Consider the following 25,788-nt stretch of genomic DNA (forward strand, 5'->3'; position numbering starts at 1 on the left):
AGAAAAAAATCCTACAAAGATATGATGTGGCTGCCACTGGGAAAGTGTCAGGTACTTGCTTCTTGTGGAAAACGAAACATTACTTAACTAATTTAAAATCCAGATAATTTTCCTTAGGAAAAAAATCAGCAGTAAACCGTTCAGGGGCTGGTGGATTTCTTTTTTTCTTAAGGATGGTAAAGATTTGTGCAGAGACATCAGCAAAGAGCAGCTTTCTGAGCTGTTCCCTGCCAATTGCTGACAAAGGCAGTCCTAATGAATCATTCTGAATTGTGATCATGTGCTACCAGCCCACAGTGAGCTGCCAAAGAGGAAGTGCAGCTTGTTTTCTTTCATTTTCTTGATTCCTATGCTGTAGGAAGATGAAAGGAGAAGGAGGAGGAGGCAACAGCGGCAGCCAAACTTAAATAATTCTGACGATTGCCGATATCAAATGGAGGCCCCTGAGTGGGACCCACTGAAAAATGACACCCTTCCGCCGACCCTGACGCCAGCTGTCCCTCCGTATGTGAAGCTGGGCCTGACCATTGTATATACTGTTTTTTATTCACTGCTTTTTGTGTTCATCTACGTCCAGCTCTGGCTGGTCCTTCACTACAGGCACAAGAGGTTCAGTTACCAAACTGTCTTTCTGTTTCTGTGCCTGTTTTGGGCCTCTCTTAGGACAGTGCTCTTTTCATTTTACTTCAAAGACTTTGTCACAGCAAATTCTCTCAGCCCCTTCATCTTCTGGCTTCTCTATTGCTTCCCAGTCTGCCTCCAGTTTTTCACCCTGACCCTGATGAATCTTTACTTCACACAGGTAAGCAACAGATATTTAGTTGATTAAATCTAGCTGAATAGTAAAGTCTTATTTTGTGAGCATCATGAGAAAAATGTAATTTACAAATGTACCTTGGCAATGCAAAAAGCAAATTTCAGTTGTTTATTCGGGTATTTTCACTTCTGGTCTATATGCAAGTGATCAGTGTTACAATGAAACTGGAGGCTGAAGTGATCACTGTGAGAATACCAATTAACATATCTACTGTCTATAAAAATAATTCAAAGGTTGGAGGAAAAGCGTATCAGAAAACTTGGAATATGGACGCCCAAAAATGTAATTCTATTATTATGCCTTATTATTGTTATTAGACTTTAAAAACCTCCTGGCTTACCAGACTTGATCTCTGTGTGCAGTCAGAATTGTAATGTCTGATTTTGCCAGCAACAAACTCCTAGTCCCATTTTTTTCGTAAGTTGGCTAACGTTTCTGAGTGAGATTTCTATTATGTGTCTAACAATTGAAATTGAAATTGATGGAGTCCTGCTGTGGGCCCAAATTCCTGTAATGATCTGTATGACAAACAGCTTTGACTCTGTTCAATAAGTGCTAAGTGCTGTGCACAGATACACCCTCTATTTCAAGCACTCTCTGATGTAAAGGTAATTTAGCTGTATAGTGGAGTAAAGGAAATAGTATCTCCATTTCAGGAAGAGGTCTGTAGAGTGTATTTGTGCCATGGACATCTAAGAAGCCAGATGAGTTAAGCTGCACAGGGCTCCAGGTTGCTGCAGCTAGAAGTGCTTGGAAATATTTATGGTGAGCATGGCTATCTTGCACTTGACTGAAGGATGGGATATTGGCATGCTGAAACAAAGGAAGGCTGCTGGGCTTGCCTAAGATCTCACAGGAAACTTGCAGGGGGGCAGAGACTGGATTCTTTATGTCCTCAATCCCACTGTAGTGCCTTGAGCAGGATGCCAAGCCTGCACTCATGTGGCCCTGATCAAAGTCCACTTTCTCAGTGCAGGAGCAGTTGGTCAGGAGAGCATCAGCCAACCCAGGAGCACACGAGACAGTGCTCAGGATGCTTTGGGTGTTGCTGTGTGTCCCACTTGGAACCAGCTCGGGTTCCTGGGGGTGCCGGGGACTGGTGCTTCTGTGGTCCTCAGGTGTTTAACAGTGCTCTGTAGTGATGACAGGCCTTATCAATTCTGAACAGCCTGACTGGAGACATCAGGCTGCATGCAAGAACTGCTATCCCAGAGCTGGAAAAGCAGCAATGGTAAGCATGACAGCTGTAAGAAAATCACTTGAGTTGTAGAGGGTATTAAATACCTAGAACAACATACCCAGTTTTTTGCTTAGATTTGCTTTCATGGATTCAGTGTCTGTAATGCCTGCTAACTCACCCTGCTCCCCTCCCTGGTACTTGAGATATATTAAGGGATTACAGGAACCTTCATCTGCATACTACTCAAATCCTGCTCAGGCATGTGGTGACCTATGCTTTATCCCATAGCTATTGTGAGAGTCATTTGATAACTGTGCAGCTTCCCAGGGCCAAATGTCCATCAGCACACAGTGTGTCCATCATCCCATCACAGTGCTGGGACTAAGTCACAGCCTTAGGTCAGACTCTTCCCTCAGACATGCATGTAGGGCTGCTGTGGAAGTCTGGAGGCAGAATGCAGCCTCCTGGCCCTTGGCCAAGAGAAGCCTGGCCTGAAGTGGGCACAGGGGGGACACAGCAGTCTATGCAGTAGTGTCAGCACTCAGGAGGCTTAGTGCTGCAGGTAACAATCCTTTTGTCTAGGGAAGATCTGAAAAGACAGCACACAGAATGCACGCATATGGCCTTTTCACCTATTTTTAGCATTGTTGTCTGATAGCGTTCAGGAAGTACAATTCAGCGGCTGGAAACATAAAAATTGCTAAGGCTGTTGGTTCTGCCTTTGAGACAGAATTTCTGCTTTGTCATCCTGAGTCCTAATGATCTTCCTCTGAGCCCCTCTGAAAAAGAGTGGAATAGTTACCTGTCTTGAAGAGCTGCTGTGAGGCTTTTGAAACAATATTTGCCAGGGACTTTCAGAGTTTGTGATGTGCGTCATAATCTTTAAATATCTTGGGCCACTGTAGACAGACATAAGATTAGTATTGTTGTTTGCTCTAGAGCTAGTTGCTGTCAGTGAAATTTAATCTCAAATATCTCCCCAGCTGAAACAAAAGTTTAAGTAATACAAGCACAGCCATTCTACGAATATATGACAGAGTAAGTGCATATATTTTTAATTCACTGTTATTAATTCTTTACTTCTAACCATTAAAAGGTGGTTTGGCTTGAAATTCAGCATCTTGTATTTAATGTACATATAGCTTTCCACAGTAGGCAAGCAAGAACTAGTGTGAAAGGGGTGGAGAGAGAAAATTTTGTTTTCAGTAATGGCTTAAAACTTCACAGACCTGTTTAGAAGCAACTTTTATCCTTTTATTCTGTAGAAGACGGGCAAGAAGGGTCTGCAGCTGTGTCTCATTGCATGAAACCCCTGCTGTTTCACTGGTGCTTAGCTAGAGGGAAAGAAGTGATCTGTGTACAGAGCACTGGAAGACATCCCACGGGTCTCTGGAATTCGTAGGTTTTTATTATCTGCTGTACAGCACCCACCATTCCTAAATGTGGCACTGCTAGGAAAACTGAAATAGATGTGAGAAGAAAAAAAGTGATTCAAAAAATACTGCAAATCCTCCTGGCCAAACAAAAAATTCACTTGGCAAATGCCTGAGGGCGTTTTTCGAATAACAAGCATCTTTGAACTTGACAGAAAGTTAGCCACAACTATTCTCTTTTTCAATAGGTATCCCAAAGCCATAGGGAATTTCAGCTGTGTTTTATGTGTAGCAAGACAAATAAGCCCTGATGACATCAGCACAGCAAAGTTTTGTTCCCAGACTTGAGCATCAGCAGCTGCAGCAGAAGAACCTCAAGTGTGTTGGGGCAGGTTGCTAAAGCAGGGGAGCTATGAACAAAAGGGAAGTTAGAATCAAAATAGTTTTGACTCAAAACAGGATCTTTGGGTTAAGAGCCAAGTTCAGGGTTCTTTGATACTGTTGTAATGCCCTACTTAGGGCAAGCAGAAAGGGTGCTGCAGATAAGGCTTATAGAATATTAGTTCCTCTCAGAGATCCCATGCTGGAGAAAATTAATATGATTTCTAATGGAATAAGTAAGTGTATTAGAATTTTTTTATTCTGTGTCTATATTCATTCCATTCTAAAGAAAAAAGAATTGTGTGATCTACCCTCTCAGGAGAGTAGGCCCTCTGTCTACTTGGAAATCATTAAAATAAATCTCAAATTAAGATGAGATCCAGTGACACTTTTGTAAAACAGTAGCACAACACCATCAAGTAACTGCACTGTACCAAGACAGAGCAGCTCCCTGATCCTGATCCACCAGATAGGGAGCCAAAGTTCAATTCCACCTCCAGAGACCAAAAATCCCGTAGAGATATTTGCCTCATACATGCAGCTTCCGAGGGTTTATTTTCTGTTTAATAACAAAATATTTTCCACTTCAAAGGGAAAGAAGTGGAGGATCCCACAGTGAGGGATCCCAGGATAATGAAGAAAGTGAGGATTTGAGGATCTGGGTACTCTTTTAATTTATGCCCTGCTTTCTCAAATTTTCCCTGTCCCTGACAAGGGGACACTGAGATGCGTCCTCAGGCTTTACAGTTATTGCTGTGGGTAAAAGAGTAAAGAGGCTCTGGGAAAAAAATAAGTTGCCTTTTCGGTGCTTGTGAGGGGTGGGCAAAGAAGGACTTGCTTCACTTTGTCCTGTTTGCTCAGGCTTTGCATTTCCCTGGGGAACAGAAAACAAATGAAGCAGGAGAGAGGCTAGGATGGAGGGTTACAGACTCAAAGAACAAGGTCAGGGCCAAAGACCGTGAACTATAAATTTCACTGAAAATCCCAGGCCTCCCTTGTGGCCAGGCACAGAAAACAGTTGGGTGGACTCTAGGTTTTGTCATCAGGTTGGGAACTTCTCCAGGATCGAGGGAAAATAGTGCTGAGCTAAAGAGCTGTGAGACAAGCATGGGTGGAGAAGGCTGGTAGGCAGATTTTACCTCTCCTTCCGCCTCCATCTTCCCTTTTCTTTGGCATCTGGATTGAGAAGCTTACCCTGCCTCCCAGGCAGTGCTGATACAATCAGGGACTTTCAAATGAAGAGAAGTTGTACACAGTAAGGCAGTTCAGAGGGGAGCTGGCCATGCCTGGCAGGGTGAGGTAAAAACACACAAGGCTTTCATAAAGGTTTCATGTATTTCAGTGGAACCAGAGTAAATGTTAGCTCTGGGAGGAAAATTAAGAAAATTTCTCATTCTCGAATTACTGAGGATAGCATTTCAAAGTTCTCACCAGTGAAAGAACAGAGAGAGCTTTTTATTTTAGAGATTTTTTTAGCAGAAATCAATAAATCATGTATTATAAAGCTTATTATTTATTTAAAACAAACTTTAGATGTATATAGAACTATACAGGAATCTAACTACGTATGATAAAGCATCAGTAAACGTATTTGCTGTAAAATGTTGCCTTTAGCATTGTATTTACAGAAGACAAATGCCAATTGCAGATTGGCTGGCTGTCAGTATCTGACATAATGGATGAGATCGTTTGACTTAAAAAATAATTGGATATGAAAGCTACTCTTGAAAGTTTGCTGTGGCTGTCAGCCCCCACCATCATCCCTGCCCTTTTAGGACTATTTTTACCAATTCATGGAAGACTGAGTATGGTAGTGAGTCATGTTGCCCATGTCTGTTGGCCTTACAAACTGTGTAGAATTTAGAGTAGAAGGAAAACTTGCCTGTTTTGGGAAATATGATCCAAATAAAAGAATGAACATGGAAGAAAGAAAGAAAGGGGAAGGTGGGCCTGGGACTGAAAGATACACAGCAGAAGAAAGGTAAATGTGTGGATGATGAGTTTGTGGCATATTTTCAGGTTGCAGAGGGAAGTTTGTATGGAGTGTGACAGAGGAAGAGCGGGACTGTGGTGAAAGGAACTGGGAAGGAAAAGTGCATGCTATGTTTCTTATATGTTTTTTGAAGTGAGAAGTGATAAACAAGGATGAACATCATTCCTGTGCAGAGGACCAGCTTGAGACATATGCAAGAATTTACCACATATCTGAGGCTTTTTGGTAAGCTGAGCTGTAGCTCCTGTAAAAGTGGATTGATCAGCTAGCACTGGAGGTACAGCAGAGGCTTGTGCCAGTCATCACATCAGTTCAGTTAAATCAGAGCATGGACATGAAAATTGCTCCAGGGAGATTTTATATTTTCTTTCACTTTGGGAATATCTGTCTTGGCTTTTACAGCTGTTTCACTGATACTTATAGAGCCAAAGTGTCTCCTGTTTAGCTGGAACCCCCATCAGCTACAACAGCCTGGCCCTGTCTGCCTGCTCTGCTGCCCAGCAGCTCTCCAGAGCACTCTGCAGCCAAGCTGCTGATGGGTCCCATGCCATCCCCACTCCTGGGGCCTGGTAAAATGTCTCTAAGGTCAGCTGTTTACATCAGTTCCTGCAATGGGAATTTTCTCTGGCTGTGTGAAGAGATTTTTGGAGTCCTTTTGAACTGGTGCAGTTTTATATGCCAGACATATACCTCAGGGGAGTTGGAGGAGGGGGTGTGAGAATCTCGTTTGAGGTTTCCAACCCTTTGGCAGAAACAGAGAGTCAAAACAGGATATTTCTCCTTCAAAGAACAAGCAGAAGGGGAAATACTTTTAAGACTAAAGAGTAACCCTTTAAACATAAGAAAATTAGCAAGGACTTTCACTGCATTTTCCATGTTCATCTTGGGCCTCTCTGGAAGATCTTTTTTAAAGCCTCCTCTGCTGTTTAGTCTATTCTTAGGAGTAGTCTGGTTTGCTCTGGTTTGCTGGAAGTCTTGCTTAGATGACTCAGATATTCACTGGAAGCTTTCTCAACCGTGCTGCAAGGAGGGGCCATTGAGCAACCAGCCTCTTGAGCTAAATGCTAAAAGCAAAAAGCTGCACCCACGCATGTAAGGTATATTGAGATCAGCTTCTGACATCCTTTCTCCCACTAACAACCCTTTATTTTGTGACAATCCCATTGCTTCCAGCAGGGCTACTCATGAACTAAGGCCCCAGCAGTGTTTAAGCAAAGGTGGCAGAATCTGGCTGCCTGTGCTCCTGCCTAGCAGTGAATTGGTGAGAATTCTCCATGCCTGAAAGTGTAGCTTTCATTCTATATTGCATCTTTTTTTTTTTTTTTTTGGCAGGGGGAGTTTGTTTTGGTTTTTGTTTGTTTGGGGTTTTTTGGTACAGTATTTATTTTCTTTCTTAATGGTCATTTTGCTCTGAAAATTTCAGAGCATGTATCACCTGGGACAGGTTCACCAAATGCAGAATCCCAGTAACAGCTGTTTTGGAGATCTTGAATCTTGAGGTCCTGCTGGATCTGTAGCAGGAGCATTGCATTTGGTTTTACCTAAGTTATCCGTGCAGATTTTGCTGGGCAGTTGTCTTGGGTTGGTTTATGTGACAGGACTTTGTGACTTAAGAGGGACGAGTAGATAATTTTTGGGGAACCACTGGAGATGGCACTTAGGAAACTTGATGTTAGCTAGGTTTTGTGAAACCAGAAAAACTCGTTGCCCACTGGAAATTGCTTTCTTGTGAAGTTCTTTGCAGAGGTTCTGAACTCTTCTGTTCAGTGCAACTCCTGAAAGGTGTCCAGGTACAATCTGTATAAGTGCTACTCACAATAGGTGAGGACTGTGGAATGGCCCTAGAGACAAGGATTACTTGTTTAGTTTCATTGAGGTCAGGAATCTGCTTCCTCCCTCTCTTCCAGAATAAGAAGAGTAGGCAATAAATCTTGTACAAAAAGTATCTGGGAATTATTTTGAGCCTCATCCCTTTTCTGAAAGTGACAGATACTCTGCACAGCAGAAGTGCAGAACATTTGCAAGCCCCTTGTACCTTTCCTTTCAAAAGCAAGTAAATAAAATGGCCTAAAACTTTTTCCTGAACTCCTGTGAAATTTCGTGATCCAGGACTTTGGAGAATGAACCACCAAACTCTTCAATAAGGAATATTATCAGAGATGCTATATATTTGAAAACCGTATCAATGGTTGCAGAATATATTAAGAGACTTTTTTCCCCCAAGTTTTTAATTTTATTCTCAGTTTGCTGAAAAACTTAGTGTTCTCTGCTGCTTCAGCTAGTGTGAAGCAGGCTGATGCATCACAAAAATAATTTCCATGTCAAGGCAGCTGTTTATGGTGAATAGGAGTTAAATGACAAGTTGTTCCAGGAGCTCTGGAACAAGTTGAGCCTGATTTTCTCCAGATTTATGTCTCATGATTGACTCTCAGTTGTTCCCATAACTGGAGAATTTCTTACAATATTGTGCTGTGCAGACTCTCTCCTATTGGGTGATATGTAGAATCACGATGTAGGCTTCTCCTCACAGAGGACATATTTTTTCCTTTGAGTCATTGATTTTTAGAAGGGTGATAAAGGATCATATCTTTGATACTTCAAGATTCTTTGACACTTCATTTTCTCATCGGTTTTCTGAAGTATTTTAAGATTAGTAAAGGCCAGATAAAGAGATTGACAGGCAGACACATCTACAGTCACATTGTGATCATTTAAGTCCCACTTCGTTGGGAAAGCATAATAATCATAGCAAATATTATGCAAACGTTACTACAGGGCATGCAAAAACAAGGTAAATTAGTAAGATAGCATAACTTGAGGAGAAGATAATTAGGAAACAACCCAGAATAAGTTGTATATCATGCGGTATTTATAATGCTAGTAACCAGTGTGATTTGTTGTTGGTTTAAATGAACATTTGTAAACTAAGTTTGTTTGGAAACCATGTTAGCTTATACTTTCAAGTAATTTTTTAATAAATAAGATATAAAATATGGTAATATATATTTTGTGTAATTTCTGGTGGTAGTTAAATAACTATGACTGATGGCACCTAGCTACATTACAGAAAACTTGTCAGTATTTTATCTTTTCTGGTACAGCAAGCTGACTGCTGGGCCTGGGCTATCTCTCTGTAAAAGCACATATTGTTATACAGTGAAGAGACAGTCAGCAGAAGCCAAATAATACCTCAGAGTAAAATAATGAGTTTGGTTCTCCATGGCATCTTTTTGACAATGTAACATGAATGTAAAAGTATATGTCTAATTTCAGGCCAGGGTACTATGATGGGCTCTTCATGGGAACATTGGGCCTGGTGTGAGCTGATCTGTGTGAGGGACACCCTACTGTCAGGTCATGTAAGAGCCCATAATAATTTCCCTCTATGATTATGCTGGCATTGATGCATTTGTTAATACTGATATGAAGGATCTTATTCCTAAGCCAGAGTAAGTGAAATTAATAGTGTAGACAATTTGTATATAAGTGCATCTCATCACCTGCTGAATGGTTCTAGTACTTTGCTTAGAGCTCGCCTGCCATGGGTGAGCAATCCATGCAAATCCATTATGTAATGAGACCTGTCATGACATATCTTGTGGCCTGTGAGACAGAATTGCTGTCACTCACAATGTCTTCCTTTGCTGACATGTATGCTACGTTTGATGCAATGTTTTTTTTGTTTTGCAGGTGATTTTCAAAGCTAAGTCAAAATATTCCCCAGAGCTACTGAAATACAGGTAAGAAATATGCAAACATTCAATGTGCTGTTTGAGAAACATTTTTTCTAATTTGTGGTGCCTATATTTCAGCTATTCATATTAGTATGCCAGTGTTTTATGATGATGGTTTCTGGAGCCACTTTCTTCCTATGACCTTTAGGAGACTGTGTCCTTTCCCAACACAAAGATCATTTTTGGACAGTCACGTATTTCAAAGGCAAATATTTGAAATGCAAGAGGAAAACACCCACCCTGGGGATTTGTTTACTGGTTCTTAACATTTGTATTACTAGGCAGATTCAGATCCAGTGCTGAAGAAGCAGAGTGATGTTTTGGTTTTTTTTACAGGAATGAGTGGGAGTGGGTCTGTTTTAATCTGTGAGATCAGTGGTAATAGAAGTCTTAAAAGTTTTGGGAAGATGACAGACAAGTTGTGAAGGGAAAGAGGTAGGGAGGATGGATTCAATTTCCTGAGGTGTTTGGGAGCTTGTAGATAATCACCCCTTACTCCATAGAGTTGAGGTTATGGTAGATTTGCATTTAGGTGGAGAGATTCAATTGACATTTTGTTGTGGAGAAGAAGCTGTCAGGATGTACTTGAGAGAACCCCAAAGGGCAGTAATGTCCAGGAAGAGCTCAATAAATTAATGTTTGTTGTGGCAGCACTTAAAAGCTTTAGTTGGGCAATGCTGTTTAGAAGGAGGGGGAAGAGAGAGAGAGAGAGAGGTTGTCTTCATTCTAAAGAAATAATTTACAATATGAATTCAGGATAGGAAAAGAGAATAATTTTAAACTGCAATCTGACTTGTTATCTTGCTGACTGTTAGGAGAACATACTACTGTATCAACAGGGCAAATATTATCATTGTCCTTGCTCTAGAAATTTGTTATCCTGATGGGTTTTCATACAGTTTGTTGTGAAATCACCTGTACCAAGTGCTTTGGGCACCACGTTTGGTGAAAGCAGGCTTGAGGTGGGCTGGGGAGAGCATAGGAAATGAAGGATGTGATGGCTGACTCAGGAATGTGGACTCCAGGCTGAACTGCAGCTTTGAAACCCCCCTTTTGTACTATGGCTCCTGTGGGCAGAACATCCAGGTGAGTGGGCTGGCAGACAAGCAGAGCACAGCCCAAGGAGGCCCCCAGAGCAGATGTGCCTGCCCCTGATGGGGCACATGGGCAAGAGGAACAAAGAGGATGGCTGTGCACAGAGCCTGGGCTGCAGGTCAGGGTGGTGGAGAACTGTCTGTGGACAGGTTCCTGCATGGCTCTACAGGTGAGAGCCTCATCTGTCACTCATGCTTGTGGCAAGGCTTTATTCCTGAACACTGCTTGAAAATGTCTTTCTTGAAGCACAGGGAGCTCGTGGTATTTAGTCAATGCCTGTGAAGTGACTACATTAGCAACCTGCATGTAGCTCTTGGAGCATTTATGTTCCTAAATACAAATGTACTGTGGCTGGAATTACTCACACAGATCAGCCTCCTCATGACAGCTCCATATCTGCCCCAAGTCTTCCCTACTGGATTTCTAATACAGATCAGTCCTGGATCTGGCCTAGCTTTTTCTTTCTTGTTCAGCTCTGTTGGTAAGGGTTTTCAGTTGTATTTAGTTTTATCACCTAGATCTCAGCAAGGGTGCGGTTAGTCTGTCTAAAAGAGCTATATTAATAAAGCTGACCTCGTTTCCTATCTTACACAGGGCAATTGAAGTGATGTAATATGTGCACAACCACACATGAATTAATTGTAACAACCTAGTGAAAGAACACACACTCATGCAGTGGCTTGTGTTGGAAAGGACCTTTAAAGATCATCTAGTCCAACCCATGTCCCATGGCCAGGGACATCTTTCATTAGATCAGGTTGCTCAGATGCTGAGGAAGAGATGAATGATGGAAAGATGCAAGGCCTACAGATAGGTCTGGAATCTGCACTTGCTGAGTCTGTTTTTTCTTCATTACAAAATGACCACTTTTCAAATTTTCCCCCCATTTTCTTTAATAAGTGTCAGACCTTATTGCCTGGTATTGCCATTTTTGCAACAGATGATGGCAACATAAATGGGGCAACTGAGAGGTAGAACTGTCTGTGTACTGAGACCCAGAGATCTCAGAAATCAGAATCATTTCAGATGAAATGAAAAAAAAATCCTATCCAGGATCCAGAATCTTAAGCAAACTTTATTCAGAACAGCCTTCACAATATTAGTAAAAGTGCTAAAGGTGAAGCCTGTGCCAGCCCAATTTAATATTTAAACAGTCCCTCAACCTGTCTCCCTGGACTTGGGGATTTCTTACTGTCACCAGGTTCGGATGAGGCTTGCTGTGCTATGTATGCATGTCTTGCTACACACAAGCCTCAGACACTGCATACAAAATAAAGTAGTTTCAAACAGATTTTCTAGTTAAACAAGGCAAATCTCACTGCATTTATCTGAGGTTTTATTTTCAGCTCAAAGGAAAACTTATGGGTACATTCAGCCTGACACAGAAAGAACAGAACAGCCTGGCATGTGTCTTCCCCAGCCAAACCAGATTACACACGGCTCCTTTAAAGACTAGTCCCAAAGTGGGGATTAGGTACAATAGGCCTTTGAACTTTCACTTGTGCTTTCACTGAAAGCACCTTTCCTGCCCTGCTTTTCTGTTTTCTATAAAACTCCATATGCTTCTTCATGCCTTGTAGGTGCCCTTGTAGTTGAATTGTAAAGATACTTTCTGCCTTTAATCTGCTGAGACCCTAAAACTTCCCCTACAGAGACAGCCTGCATCTCTATCAGTGCTTTCCCATAAATTCAGCAACAATGCTTCCATGGCATTGCAAATCAGGCAGACTTTCAGCCGTTCCCTTGGCCACACCAGGATAATAAGGGGGCTGGAAGATCATGATGTGAAGAGCTGCACAACTCACTGGCCATGACAGCTCACCCTGGCACAGATGGATGGAAGTGTGTGGGCACAAGAGTGTGACAGTGCCTTTTTTTTTTTTTTTTTTTTTTTTGTGCTAAAGTCTGCAAAGGAGGAGCCTGGCCTGGAAGCCTCTCAGCCTTGCTGGTTGCAAGCCAGCTTGCTGCTGCATGCCAGCATGCAGGCTGTGCTGCAGCAGAAGGTCCTTGTGGCTAAGGCGAGCAGAAGGAGGGCACATACTTGCCGTCCTACAAGCCAGGCAGATGTAAGAGTGTACCTTTCCTCATGAGCCCCCATAAGGGGGCTAGAGATGGGACTTTGGGAGGGGAAAGAGGGGAAGACATGAGACCACTATTTAAAGACTTCTGAGGTACTAACAAAAGTTGTAAATGTGCCACCATTACAGAGGAAACTGTGTGAGAGAGGAGCTTCAGGAGTGCAATGCTTCCAGCATTAGACTATGAGGTTTAAAGGAACTACCTCCAGTTGCTTATCCTAAAAACAGAGCCCTGCCCTGGAAAGTTAAGAATGAGCACAATCTTCCTGCTGAGAGGGAATTTCCGTGCCTGGCAAGGAAAAAACAGCATCCTTGCTCACTGCCAGACATAGCTGGAAAGAAAGTCATTGATTCACATGCTTTTAGGCTTTCAGTTCTCCCTGTAATACAGTCAAAATATCTCAGAGGTATGTCTCCTGCCCTCTGAAAAGAAGCCAGCTATTCTTCAGCTTTGTAGCTGCATTGATGCTAACCCAAAAGAATATGAATGTGTGAAAGGAGAAGATCCCTACTGAGTAAAGTATTGTTAAACAATCAGAACCGGATTCCTCTGGGACAGTCTGTGTGTTTGTTGTCAGCCAAATTCAAAGTTCCCAACAGGCATGAAAAGCTGTGGCCAAAACCTCTTGTTCAGTGACTGCAGATTATGAATCTTATCAGTAATTCCCTTGGTCAGCAGTGATAATGAACTAAGCAAACACTTGAAATGGAAGCATGCTTTTTTTGTTCCTTTTTTTTTAAATGGAAATCCCCACAGGTTTATGTAAGCATAAGGAGGAATTAGAAGCAGTAATAAAAAAATTACATACCATGTAATACCTTGATTAAACGTATACTTAAGTTGTAGGTATCAGCGCTGGGTAGGCTGGAAAAGAACCAGATGGATAAAAACAGTCCAGTTCCTAGGCTTCTGTCTGTCACATGTTGGTTCCAGGTCTGCTTCTGTGGTTGTGTAAACACACCTTTTTCCTGGCCTAGATGGCAAGATGCAACCCAGAATCAATATGCATAGTTAAATTTCTTGATGTTTCTTTCAGGAGGTTGACCATAACCAAATTGTTTAGCAAAAGAGACAGAGGTGGAAGCAAGGGAACCAGTAACTTGGGGATTTTTCCTGCTGTTAGACACTTCCCTAATTTGATATCTGATAGCAAACATTAACAGTCAGTGATGCTCTATATGGCAATGGTGGTATAGTAAAACCAGGGTCAAAAACAGTACATTCCAGGAAACTCAGCCTTTGGAGAGGTTTCTTCTGGGAATGAGTAGGCAGAGGGTTTGTGCTGTGTATGAAGTGGTGGTCAGTCTAAGAAGGTACATGAATTTTTTTAAGTAGTTTTCAAGAACTGTGTTGTATTTCTGCTGCAGCCTTCCACATTTTGCTGCTTGATATTAGTTTCTTTACTTACAGCTTGTTGTGTAACTGTAAAAACAGGTTTGAAATGAGCTTGGTTAATCTCTCCAGTAATCTGGAGCACTTTGATTTTGGCTCAGGCAGCTGGTTACTCTGTCAGCTGTGGCAGCCCAACGCAGGCGGATTTCATTTCTCAGAGTGCAACTTCCATCTCATGATTGACACTTGCTGAACAATGTTGCTAAAACTGTTTTCTTACTCTCCCAGGTTGCCCCTCTACCTGGCTTCTCTTTTCATAAGTCTCCTCTTCCTCTTGGTGAATTTAACATGTGCAGTATTGGTGAGGACACAGAATTCAGAGAGAAAAATCATTGTCTCTGTCCGGGTGGCAATTAATGACACCTTGTTTGTGCTGTGCGCTGTTTCACTCTCCATCTGCCTGTATAAGATCTCCAAGATGTCTTTAGCCAACATTTACTTGGAGTCCAAGGTAAGGTACATTTTCAGTTCTTTTCAAGTACCTTCTGAGATACAAGGGCAGTGCAAAGCAAAGCCACAAAGCCTGAGAGCTGGGGGCCTTAAACTTCACAGTCTGCACTTGGCTGGCCATCGTGTTCAGTACATGAATTAAATACTAAATGGTACCTAGGGAGCTTCTGGTTAAAAGCAGTGATCACTCAGATATGTATTTTTGGAGGCAGATTTTGCATAACTTTTTGGCTGGAGTTTCTCACAGCTCTTTTTCAAGTGGACACTGCTTTCTCTGGGTCCCTTGTCTGAAGACCACTTCATTTCAGTACTGCAACATAGAAGTGGCCTGTACTTCAAAATCCTTCAGCTTGTCAAATCGTTGACTAAGTTAACTGTTTAAAGTAAAGGTAGCAGCATGCCGAAAATAAGCCAGACAGAGAAGTATGAATCTCCCTTTAATATTTGCATATTCTTATATATATATATCCCTATACTAATGAGAATGTGTTTTAAAAGACTTAATACACTGTAACTTAGTCAGCTGGGGAAAAGGGTTAAAAATGTCTCCTATTACTCTGCAGGATGTTCTTTAAAGAAATATTGTTAGGTTTATATCTTTGGACACATTCAGTGGTCAAGGAGCTGGGTGGCATCACGTAAAAATGCAGTGTTTATTATAAAATAAGTGAAGATGTTTTGTATCTATAAATAATGAAACTGGGCTTTTAAAAGTCCTTGAATTTGCAGAAGGCAGCTAAATCTTCAATTATCAGTTTAACCAATAACACATTGCTGTTACCACAACAAATCCTTCAAAAATCTAAGTTTCAGCTGCTATTTAGAAAACCGTATCATAGAATTCCTCTCTACATTTACTTAATCAGATGAAATTAGTACATTTCCTGTTTAATCAGATCTGGCCATGCTGCACAACAACTAAAAGTTCAGGGCTGAATAGAAGATTTAAAAACACAGCTCAGTTTTGTTTCTTTCAAGCCTGTCATTTGCTGACCAAAGGGCACTGGCAATGGATTATTTTTATTAGTAAGAAAAGTTTTTCTTGTGCTGCAAATCACAGGAGCATAAATCTCTGTAACAAAGCAGTGTTAACGTAAAGGAGGCTTTGATTCTGTTTTTTGTTTGGTTTTTGTTTTGTTCTGTTTTCTCCTCCTGCAGGAAACCAAATCTTCTTTACTCCAAACTATTTCACAAAACTCAAAGAATCTCTAACATTACTGCAGACAGGAAAGGACAGAACACTCAGCTGATGAAAATTTGAATGTGGAAATGAGAGAAAGAGTGCTTTGCTCCTCCTTTCTGCTGACCTGAAATGGGAGTTCCTCTGAGGACTTCCAGTAGGGTTTGACTGCACATACTTTAGGGATACAGATGACTGAAACTGGCAGTGAATAAACCAACCTGGTTTTACCTGCTACTGTTATGCCAAAAAACTATCTAGAGAAGAAATATCCATTCTCTGCAGCGATATGACAGAAATAGCATTGGAGATAATGCATGCTCTGTGGTGCATGTAGGTAGGCATCAGTACTGGCAGCCTTTTATTTGCATCTCCCATTTGCTGGCATATATCTTCCAACCACATATGAAAACACATTCATCTCCATGACCTGGCATGGGGAACCATCGTGGTGCTCTGTGCAGGGGCTGTGCCAGCACCAAGGAGGGGCACAGCCCTGCCCTTAGGTGCTGATTTGGGCTGGGTCTGTGCTGGCCAAATGCATCATGTGGTGGGACACACTACCACCTTGGGGCTCCCCTTCTTTTCTGCAGGGGCCTGTGGCTGAAAATGATTCCTCTGGATTTGCTTTCAATGCTGCCCTCTCCTTTCACCAACCCACTAAGTGTGTTTGACTGGAAGCAAAACTAGGACACTTTTATCTGCTTTTTTGTCTTTGGTGGGAGGGAAGTTTGTTAAATCTCCACACATTTAACTCATAACTTTTAAAGAATGACAGCTATGTAGGGAAATCTATAAAGGGAAATACCAACCCTCTTCTGCTCTTTGCTTCTGCTATCTGCAATCTGTGAGTGCCACTGAGCTGGGGTATGGTATGTGCCTGTCAGCAGCTTCTCTCTGCTCTCTCTCTCCCTCGGTTTCCATGACAGCACCACTGACTTGTTAGTATCAAAGGAGAACAGAGAAGTGCCTAGCAAACATTTCCTCTTAAAAGCATTTCCTGCTCGCTGGTATTGCCACAGTTTTCACCACTGCCTGCTATGGATCTGGCTTCAATTCCTAAGCAGCTGCAGTCTCTTGGCTCACTCCTGACATGGCTGCAGGTTAAGGCCTACTGAATGGTGGTGTTTCCAGGCTGTTATAAGCTGGAATTCAGAGACATTGACTGCACTGAGTATTTGGAGGGCAGACTGAGGAGCTGGGTCAATAAATCTGCAGGGTCAATAGGCAACAGCTTGGGTGAGCAGCGCTGGAGCCCTGGTAGTCTCCTGAAGTCCAGGAATTCAGGACTTGGTGACCTGGGAAGGCTTGGTGACTTCCTCTGATATTTCTTTAGCCCTTCTGCTGTGTCTGCTCTACCAGCCACATGCTTTGAACCTCTACCCTTCAGCTGCAAACCTGGCAGCTGAGTGTGTGAGCAGAGGGAGTAAGATGCATAATTTCCAGTCTCCTGCACTGATTTAAAAGGCCCTGTTGCAGGGAGAAGGAACTTCTCTCTTGGCCTGTCTCTCTCACCCAGATGAAAGGAACCCATCCTCCTGGTGTGGTCTCTGCCAGGAGAGGGAAAGGGCAGGGCTAGAGAAGTAAATGACTGCAAGGCAACTTACCTCTAAATGCACACAGCACTTGAACCCATCTTTCCTCCTTTGTCTGTGCAAAGCATTATTCCATAGCCAACTACAAAGAATTTACTTTGAGTTTCTTTCAAAGCCAGTCCCATTTTTGTACATCTGCCTGCCTCTCTGATCAGAGGGATCACACAGGTCCCTGCAGCTATGGCTCCTGGATTCCTTTCTTCCATCCTTCCTTCCTTCCTGCTACAAATCCTTTGCTGGTGTCTCAGGCCCTGACAGTGATCCTGCCCACTTGAGATAGTGGTCAGGCAGGCACTGCTCTCACTGGATCAGGCTCTTTTCCCTGCTTTGTTCAGTTTTCTTTCTAGAGCTTAGGGACTCTTGCAATTCCACATTTGCAGTCCTGTTCTTCCCCTTGTGCCCAAGCTGGCACTCAGACTGCCCTGCCATGGTCACTCTGCCCATAGGCTGTGCTTCCACTTTGTCTCCTCTGTGTTGACATTAGCTAAGGCAGGATGTTCTGTTCCTGTCTGTGCCGTGTTTAACTTCTGACTGTTACGACCTGCTCTGTACTTGTGAAATTGGTGCAAAGCAAGCAGTTGTAAAAAGATGCAAGGTTGCATCATGCTAGCCAGCATCTGATACAGGATGCTCTGTAGCTAATGCAGAACTGAAGGCTGAATTCTCTCACTCCACCTCATACCAAGTGCGGGTCTTACGTGTTTTCACTGCTCTGAAAATAGCACTTGTTCAATAAAACGTAGAAATTAGTCACAGCCCATCTTGGTAAGGGCTGGAACTGCTACCATTGCCTGGAAACCACTGTGCTGATAAAATACAGGAATACATAGATAAAATACATACACTAGGATATAATGGTCAAAGAAGGAAAGACAAAATGTTGATTGCATGAGACAGAGTAGCATGACAACTCTCCATGCGAAGCAAATTGTTCTCAACTCCCCTTATGAATAATAACCTGTGCTTAAATCTCTTCCAGGGCTCATCTGTCTGTCAGGTGACAAGTATAGGAGTGACTGTTATACTACTTTATACCTCACGAGCCTGTTACAACTTGTTCATCTTATCATTTTCCCAAACCAAGAAAGTCAACTCTTTTGATTATGATTGGTACAACGTGTCAGATCAGGCAAGTATGAAAATACTGGCTAATGAGAAAACCTCATAAGAATGTTGATTGACTTCCTAAATGCTATCACTAGAGGAATAAATATATTCAAGGCCTATTTTTTTCTTTTATTCAATGTACTAAGATTGTTTTGCTCCAGGAATACAAATTTATGACAATTTTGTCATAAGGATAAAAACTCCAGTTCTGTGCTAAAAGAAAAGTAACCACAAGATAATATTTAAACCACAAATAAGCACAAATAATTTTTAAATATCAATCTTTTATTTACCTTGATTTTCTTGTCAAAAGAAAGAGCAGATTTTCTTGAAACAGACCGGTATTTTGTCCATTATAAAGAATATATTGTACTTAGAGAAGCAGAAAAACAGTACTTGATTCCACTGAAATGCTCAGTTCTAAGACATCATAACACCCACTGCCATCCAGGGCTGTGGGGTTATTTACTTTAATTCTGGCATTAGCATGGTAATTTCTGTAGTTTGAGGTTAAGGCTATGACTCTTCCAAACCTTTAATTGCAACTAACGATTTACATTGAAAACTAACAGTAATAAAAACACTAAAGGAAATAGCAGGGGATTATGTGTTGAATTTTAATAAATTTCAGCATCTAGCTCCTTTCTCTGCTTTGAAGAATATATTTAACTTCCAGTATTTTTCCAGCTCTTTCAAGGCTAGGCAAAATGGGAGGCATGGGTCTGGGTCATGAGTATCTTTTGTTTCACCCCAAAATCCCATGTCTCCCCTGCAATCAGCAAACACCTGCAGATCCAAAACAGTGTTCCCAGCCATGCAAGGACCTTGCATTGCGAGGGTGGCAAGCAAACCTGCAGCCATTAACAAATTTCTGTTGACCAGTAGGTAAAACTCTAATTAAGAAGTAGGTAAAGAGTAGGATAGGATTGTCCTGAGGACCTTGTTATGAGTTAGGGTCTGTCAAGAGACCTCTAGTCAACCCTGCTGCAGTGCAGAGAAGAGGAATGCAGGTGTTGCCAGTGGAATTAGAGCACATAGGTTTAGGCAGAGGGGCATTAGGCTCTGACTTGTCTCCTGAATCAAGAATTTTCCCTCTTGTTAAGCCCTGAGGAGTTGCTGCTGCTCCTGCTGACCTTTTGCAGGGGGCAATTCTTGCCCTGACTCCTACAGTCTGAAGTAACAGGGGCTGGTGTGACCAGACTACTTGGTCCTGTTTGCCCTCTGGAGGCAGAGATTGTTCACTGGGAGCTCACTGGAATGCTTTTTAGCCCCTGAGTTACTACTACATTTTTTTGAACATCTATTCTGGCTTGTGACATTAGGGTTGCATGGATTCTGAGGTAAGTTATTTGAACTATATGTAAAGGACCTGTAACTGAGGAGTGGATACTTAATTTGATACCAGAATGAAACGTCACTTTTAAAATTACAGCTCAATAAGTGTACTGTAGTATTGCCTCAGGTCACTGGTCAGAAACACTCTTTTCTCTTGTGTACAAACCACATGAGAGGACAGGATTTGCCCTCTGTAGCTATGGGCATTGGTGGAGATCTGGAGGGAAGATCACAGCTACTGCTGCATGTGACAGCAGGGTTATTCAACCTTAGAATGTGCACCAATTTGAACAGACCCAAGCTTTTCATTTTTAAAAGCAATGCCCTTGACCGTTGATTGTTCCTTTACAATTATTCCCAGCAGGAAAGGACTGGAAAACTAGTTTCTCATTACCTGCATTTCATCACTTCATCAAGTGATTGATTGCCAGGCTTTTAAGCTGGAAAGACCTCTGCATTAAACTGATATTTCTGAAGGAAAGATAGCAGGAGGAGGAAAGGGAAATCATGTATCCAAAATAGCATATTGATTTTTTTAGTATACCTTTAATCATTAGCCAGGTTAATCTGGCTCTACTGAATGGAATTTCTGGCATTGCCTCCTGCACCTTTAACTGAGTTGCCATCTTTATTTTTAAACACTTTACTCTTTTACTTTTCAACAGGCAGATCTGAAATGTCAGCTGGGAGATGCAGGTTACATAGTGTTTGGAGTGATCCTTTTCATCTGGGAACTCTTGCCTACTTCCTTGGTTGTGTATTTCTTCCGTGTCCGAAACCCTACAAAAGATCTAGTAAGTGGAATTTCTTAGTGTATTTTCTAGTGTAATGTCCAGGAAGATCTGGAGGTCTCAGCTGCTGAGGGATCTTTTGCTTCTTTACATTCTGACTTCTCTTTTTCAATGTGTCCTCAGCAGAATAAAAGCAACCAAAACTTTCCACTTCTTTATGCTAACTCCTCTTGAAAGAAACTCATCAGGTTTATCCAGAAGGAAGGCCAGGTGTTTCTCAGGCACTTATCTTAAAAATCAGGAACTTTCTTAAGGGTAGGGACTACTTCCCTTTGAGATAATACAGCACTTTATTGGAATCGGTGGAAAAGGAGTTTGTTATCAAAACTTGGCATCTTTCATCACATAGCAGTGGAAATGGTTGTGTGCTAACTGTTCAACAGGGTTATGAAATAATAGATTGAATTTTTTCAGCCCTGTACCCATTGAATTTTTTCCAAGTCAAAGACCAGTGGCCATAATAAGCATTTCCTGATTTGCTGGCTATTTCAGAAGATCAGAGATTAAGGTATGAGTTGTAAGGATAATTCCCGGTAAGTGTCCTTAATATCTAGGTAGTTAATAGATGGACAAGCTTTTTTTATAGCTGTAGGCAACGTCTCCAGGTTAGCTGGTTGACAGGCACACAGGAAAAACTAGGATTAGTGAGGTAATGTCTCTGTTTCTTTAGGCCAAATGAAACCAAAGCTAGTACTACTTAAAAGGGATGTGAATGTAAATAAACAAGTAAGAGAAGCAAATAATAGAATAATTTTCTAGGTGATGGGTTTTATCCTCATATTCACTTTTCAGAGACAATGATAAAGCCAAAACGAACAAGGAAGTAATACCTGACCTTGCACTAAGAAACCCCATGGATCCCGGTGTCCATGACCAAGAATATCTCAGTCTCACTCCTGCTTAGGAGTTAACTAGAACTGCAAAGAGAATAAATGTTTTTAAGTACAGGCCAGAGGTCCTGTTCTTCTAAAAAGTGACCACAGAGACATCTCATTTCATTTGAAGTGGACTTAGTGAGAATAGACCTGGTGGCTAAGATTGGATAGTGTAGGGGAGAGTTACAGAGAATGAAAATAAGGGAAGTGGTCTAATCATTCATTTCAAAAACCCGATCCCATGAAGGCTTGGAATCCTAATCAAACAAGAGCTCAGATGGAGTCAAACAGGTGGTATTCTCCCACAAGAGCATTGCAGTTACACTTAAAACTTATTTTTGCATTGTGATTTGCAGAAAGCCTTACATCTCCATAAAGACACAGTTCAGAAGAGGCAATCAGTGATACCACTTCTTTTATGGATACCTCTTTTAGGGTAAACATTATCTGTCACATGGGTTAGGTCATATATCGATTTTTTTTCTCACATAGGACAAATATTTAGAGGAAGACAAGAAATAAGTAGAATGGAACAAAAAATGAAGAGACTGAAACAAGAGAAAACTGAACTTCAGTGTGAGGTTGCCACAAGAGGGAGACCAAGGCCTGCAGGATTTCAGGCTAATGTATTCAGTAGGCTGCTACTTGGCCAGAAAGCATGGGGTTAGAATTAAAGCAAACCCTCCTTCAGTTAAAAAAGTCATAACAACAAGTCTGATTAGATAAAAATCAACAATATTCTTTTTTAAAATAAACAATCCTGAGAAATAGTTTTTAGGTTTCATGGTTCATTTGGGACTTCAGAAACAGAAAGTTTGAGTAGAGGCATCCTGCATTCAGCATTGCTCAAATACGGAACTCCTTTCCACAAGCGATTATCGCCTGGAATGAGCTGTCTGTTGGCCCTGGTGCTGACACAGGGTTACAGCAGCATGTGGCCCTTTGCCTTGCCATACCTTTAACCAGCAAATGTTGGAAATGGGGGCATGACAGAGATGCACTTAATTTTCCTTTCATCTTTGTCAAACTTACTTAACATATAAAATAAAGGGGGAGATCAAACTGCTCTCTTTTTTAAGGGCAGAGAGAAGATGTCATCCTGGCTTATCCACACCACAGAAAATCCCTCTTTCCTGGTGATGGGAGCACTGGATCAGTGTTGAGGTTCAGCAGGTTCTTTGATTTCTCTCTGTGCTGTTTCTGGAATCAAGCTAACTTCTTGCATCTTGTATGTTTTCTGTTTTGACTCACAGGGAAACAAAGTGAAAACAGTTTTTAAATGAAAGAGTTATATGTACATTCCTTTCCCTGTTTTGTCAAAGGACTTGACCTCAGGATTTGACCCTCATAGCACTAAAGAGTAGATGCTGAAACTGCTTGGTGAAGGCCTAAGGGACTTTTCAGATGTAGGTTCACTAAGCAGGATGCCAAGCTTCAACATGATCAGTTCCTGTGGTAAGGGAGGTAAGGCACCAGGAGGGAGTGTTAGCAATGTGAGAGGTAAAAATCAAATCTCTTTAGACATTTCATGTTTCCTTCAGCTCCTCAGCTGCTTCCTACTGCTCACTTTAAGTCAGTTTGCTAAAAGCATCAATGGCCTGGATGGACAGGAGTTCAGCAGCAACGTTGAGCGTGGACTGGAGGGTGGTTTCAGAAAAAGGTCAGGTGTTAGCTAAGAAATAAAGATAAATAAAAACTGAGATCAGTATCAGTATGCTGGTAGAGATTAACAGTAAATGCAAAATTTGCATTTGCTGAAGACAACAGAAATAAACTGTTTGTTTTATTTTGGAAACCGTGAGGTAAGTTGACAGCAACTTCTAGAAGTCAAGCACCAAGCAATTGAAAAACACCTATTTGATATCTGTTGCAAATACTGACTGAGGTTTCCCTTCCCTCAGGCCAATGCAGGAATGGTCCCAAGCCACGGCTTCAGTCCCAGATCTTACTTCTTTGACAACCCCCGCAGATACGACAGTGATGACGATCTAGCCTGGAACATTGCACCACAGGGGGCACAGGGCAGGTGAGGCACAAGAGTGAGCTGCTTGCTTCCCAAAACAGAAACTGGAGGAGGAGGAACTCTGACACACCGCAGAAGATGGATGAAAATTGGCTAGCTGCAATTGCTGCATAAATCTCAGTAGGATGAGGGGAAGCAAAAGGGGAAGCTGAAGTGGAAAGGCAGCAGAGAGTGACCGTGGAGGTGGATCTAAGGGCCCCCTAGACACCATAAAGACACAGAAGTGAAAATCGTTACATAATTTAAGAATTGTACTTGTTGAAAAACTGGGGTCAGAACTTTGTTTCATCCTCTAGTTCTTCCAAGAGTGGCTGCATTAGTGCCATTTACTTATTCAAGTGTGAGAGCAAGACTGTCTAGAAGAACAGCTGTCTCCATGCTCAGGCAGAGCACAGAAAAGCTGGACAGCACAGGCAGCAGCTTGTGATGGTTGTAGCGAGAAGCCTCTCAACTTAGGTTGCCCTCGTAACATGGCTAAATATCTTGAGGGAGACCTGAAATGAAGGGAGCATCTGCTTTCCCATATGTTGAAAGCTTAGGAAAATCCACCAAACTGCTGAAATCCTGTACAACCCAGCACTGGCACAAAAATTCTGTCTTCTCTGCACAGCTGTGAGTTTTAGGTAAGGATTCCTGTCCAGCTCTGGTATCCCATCCTAGAGCCAGAGGCACCCTCTCTTCCATACTGAGCCATCAGGGAACCAGCCACACGGGTAACACACGCACAGCTCCCAGTGGAAACCAAACCAGCCACATGCACTGTGTCATGCTGCTCATGGGAGAAAAGACAGCACGTGAGAGCTGCAAAGTGTGTCCTGGTCTCTGGGACACAGACATGGGAGGTTTAGCTCTCCAGCAGGCCTTTGCAGTGCCAGGACTTAGCAGGGATGAGCAGCATCACTTCTGGGATTTTCCAACACCTTCTAGAACAGCAAACCAGAAAGGGGAGGGTCTTCAGTGAACCAAGATAATGAACACTTTGGCCAAAATAACTGACAGATCAGAAAAATAAATATCTGCCTGTACCCCTGGTTGGGGGTTTATTTTATTTTTCACACTTCATGAGAACAACCTCTACATGACTGCATTTTCCCCATCTTCTCTAACCAGGTCTCTACAGAACCAATCTGCTAGTCACTAATTCTTCTATTTTCTTTCTAAGTTTCTCTCCAGACTACTATGATTGGAGCCATCAGAACAACAGCTTCACGGCTTACATAGGATCCCTCCAACAAGATCCACTGGACACAGACCGGCCAAGCCCTATTTAACTTCAATCAACTACAGCAATCTAGGACATTCCAATATTAAAACCAATGTTCTGAAAAACAAAGCTTAGCAACTCTTCTTCACCTTTTGGTTTTTAGAAATTTTCCTATGCACACATAAATGAAGAACCTTGTCATGAGCTTTTCATAGTTCAAGGAGAAGTATAAGCTAATGATTTAAACTTTGAAGACTGTTCCAATTAATACCTTGTTCTAAGCCATGGTATTTTGGCTTTGAATAGAGTTGTTAGAAGGTATAATTTAATAATTTTTATGCTCATTTTAAAAGAGCAAATTTCATGAAGTGAAATGGCATAATTATTTTCTAAGTATTTTTATTTTTACACTGTGTATAAAGTTAGAAATACATTACTATGATCATTATACTGTAAACACATGAATAGATTTTTCAAATGCATGACAGTTGTAATTTTTACACACACATAAAAGCCTGTAAGAAAAAAAAAAATCAGCCCAATTAAATACTGTCTTTTCAAGTTATTGCTATGTTCTCAGAGCACAATTTACTCTTTGGATATCACTGCTTACTCAGTGTTGTGTTATAGTTGGAGGCTAGAAGTTATCTGTACCCTGTATTCTTCTAAGAAAGTAAGAAAATTGTATCTTGTCAGCAGCTTTAGAGACAGTCTCAGAAGATTGAAGATGGGCATCTGCTCCAACTGGAGCACTGTGTACTGCAAAACAAGCTGAAAATTTGTATGCTTGAAAAATTAAAGTTATGCAATCATGTCCATCAATCAGATCTATGTATATTATATAGAAGAGTAAGTCAAATACCTCACCAGGGAGGATACATAGAACAGTACAGACTTGCTTATTTATTGATTAAGAACCTGGGAATTACAGTGTGGGAACGGAACAAGAGCCAGGAGAGTACATAAAGCAGAAAAACCTCAGAAGTGCCTTTCTACATAACGAGCAAGCCAGAAAATATGTGCTTCAGCCTTGTATCTTCAGAGATAAATGTAGGGAGTTGTGGGGGGAAATGGTGGATAAATACCATTTCAGGATATGACATGGCAGAGTAAGCCTAAAAGTAATTACTAATCTAAGACAAACAGGAATTCTGACTTTACTTCAGGTCTTTTTTTATGCCCAG

General features: G+C 41.7%; 1 protein-coding gene across 1 annotated transcript; it reads left to right on the forward strand.

The window, feature by feature from the left end:
* The first annotated feature begins 214 nt into the window (after nt 1–214).
* On the forward strand, nt 215–25,426 carry GPR137B (G protein-coupled receptor 137B). Its single transcript, XM_088161531.1, has 7 exons — nt 215–802; nt 9,435–9,484; nt 14,273–14,495; nt 18,249–18,402; nt 20,381–20,505; nt 23,279–23,403; nt 24,563–25,426. Exons 1-7 carry the CDS (start codon nt 434–436, stop codon nt 24,669–24,671), a joined length of 1,155 nt encoding a protein of 384 aa, XP_088017657.1. The 5' UTR covers nt 215–433; the 3' UTR covers nt 24,672–25,426.
* Nucleotides 25,427–25,788: the final 362 nt, after the last annotated feature.

The sequence above is a fragment of the Sturnus vulgaris genome, chromosome 3, assembly GCF_052056855.1.
Source record: "Sturnus vulgaris isolate bStuVul1 chromosome 3, bStuVul1.hap1, whole genome shotgun sequence".
In the NCBI taxonomy this organism is placed as follows: Eukaryota; Metazoa; Chordata; class Aves; order Passeriformes; family Sturnidae; genus Sturnus; species Sturnus vulgaris.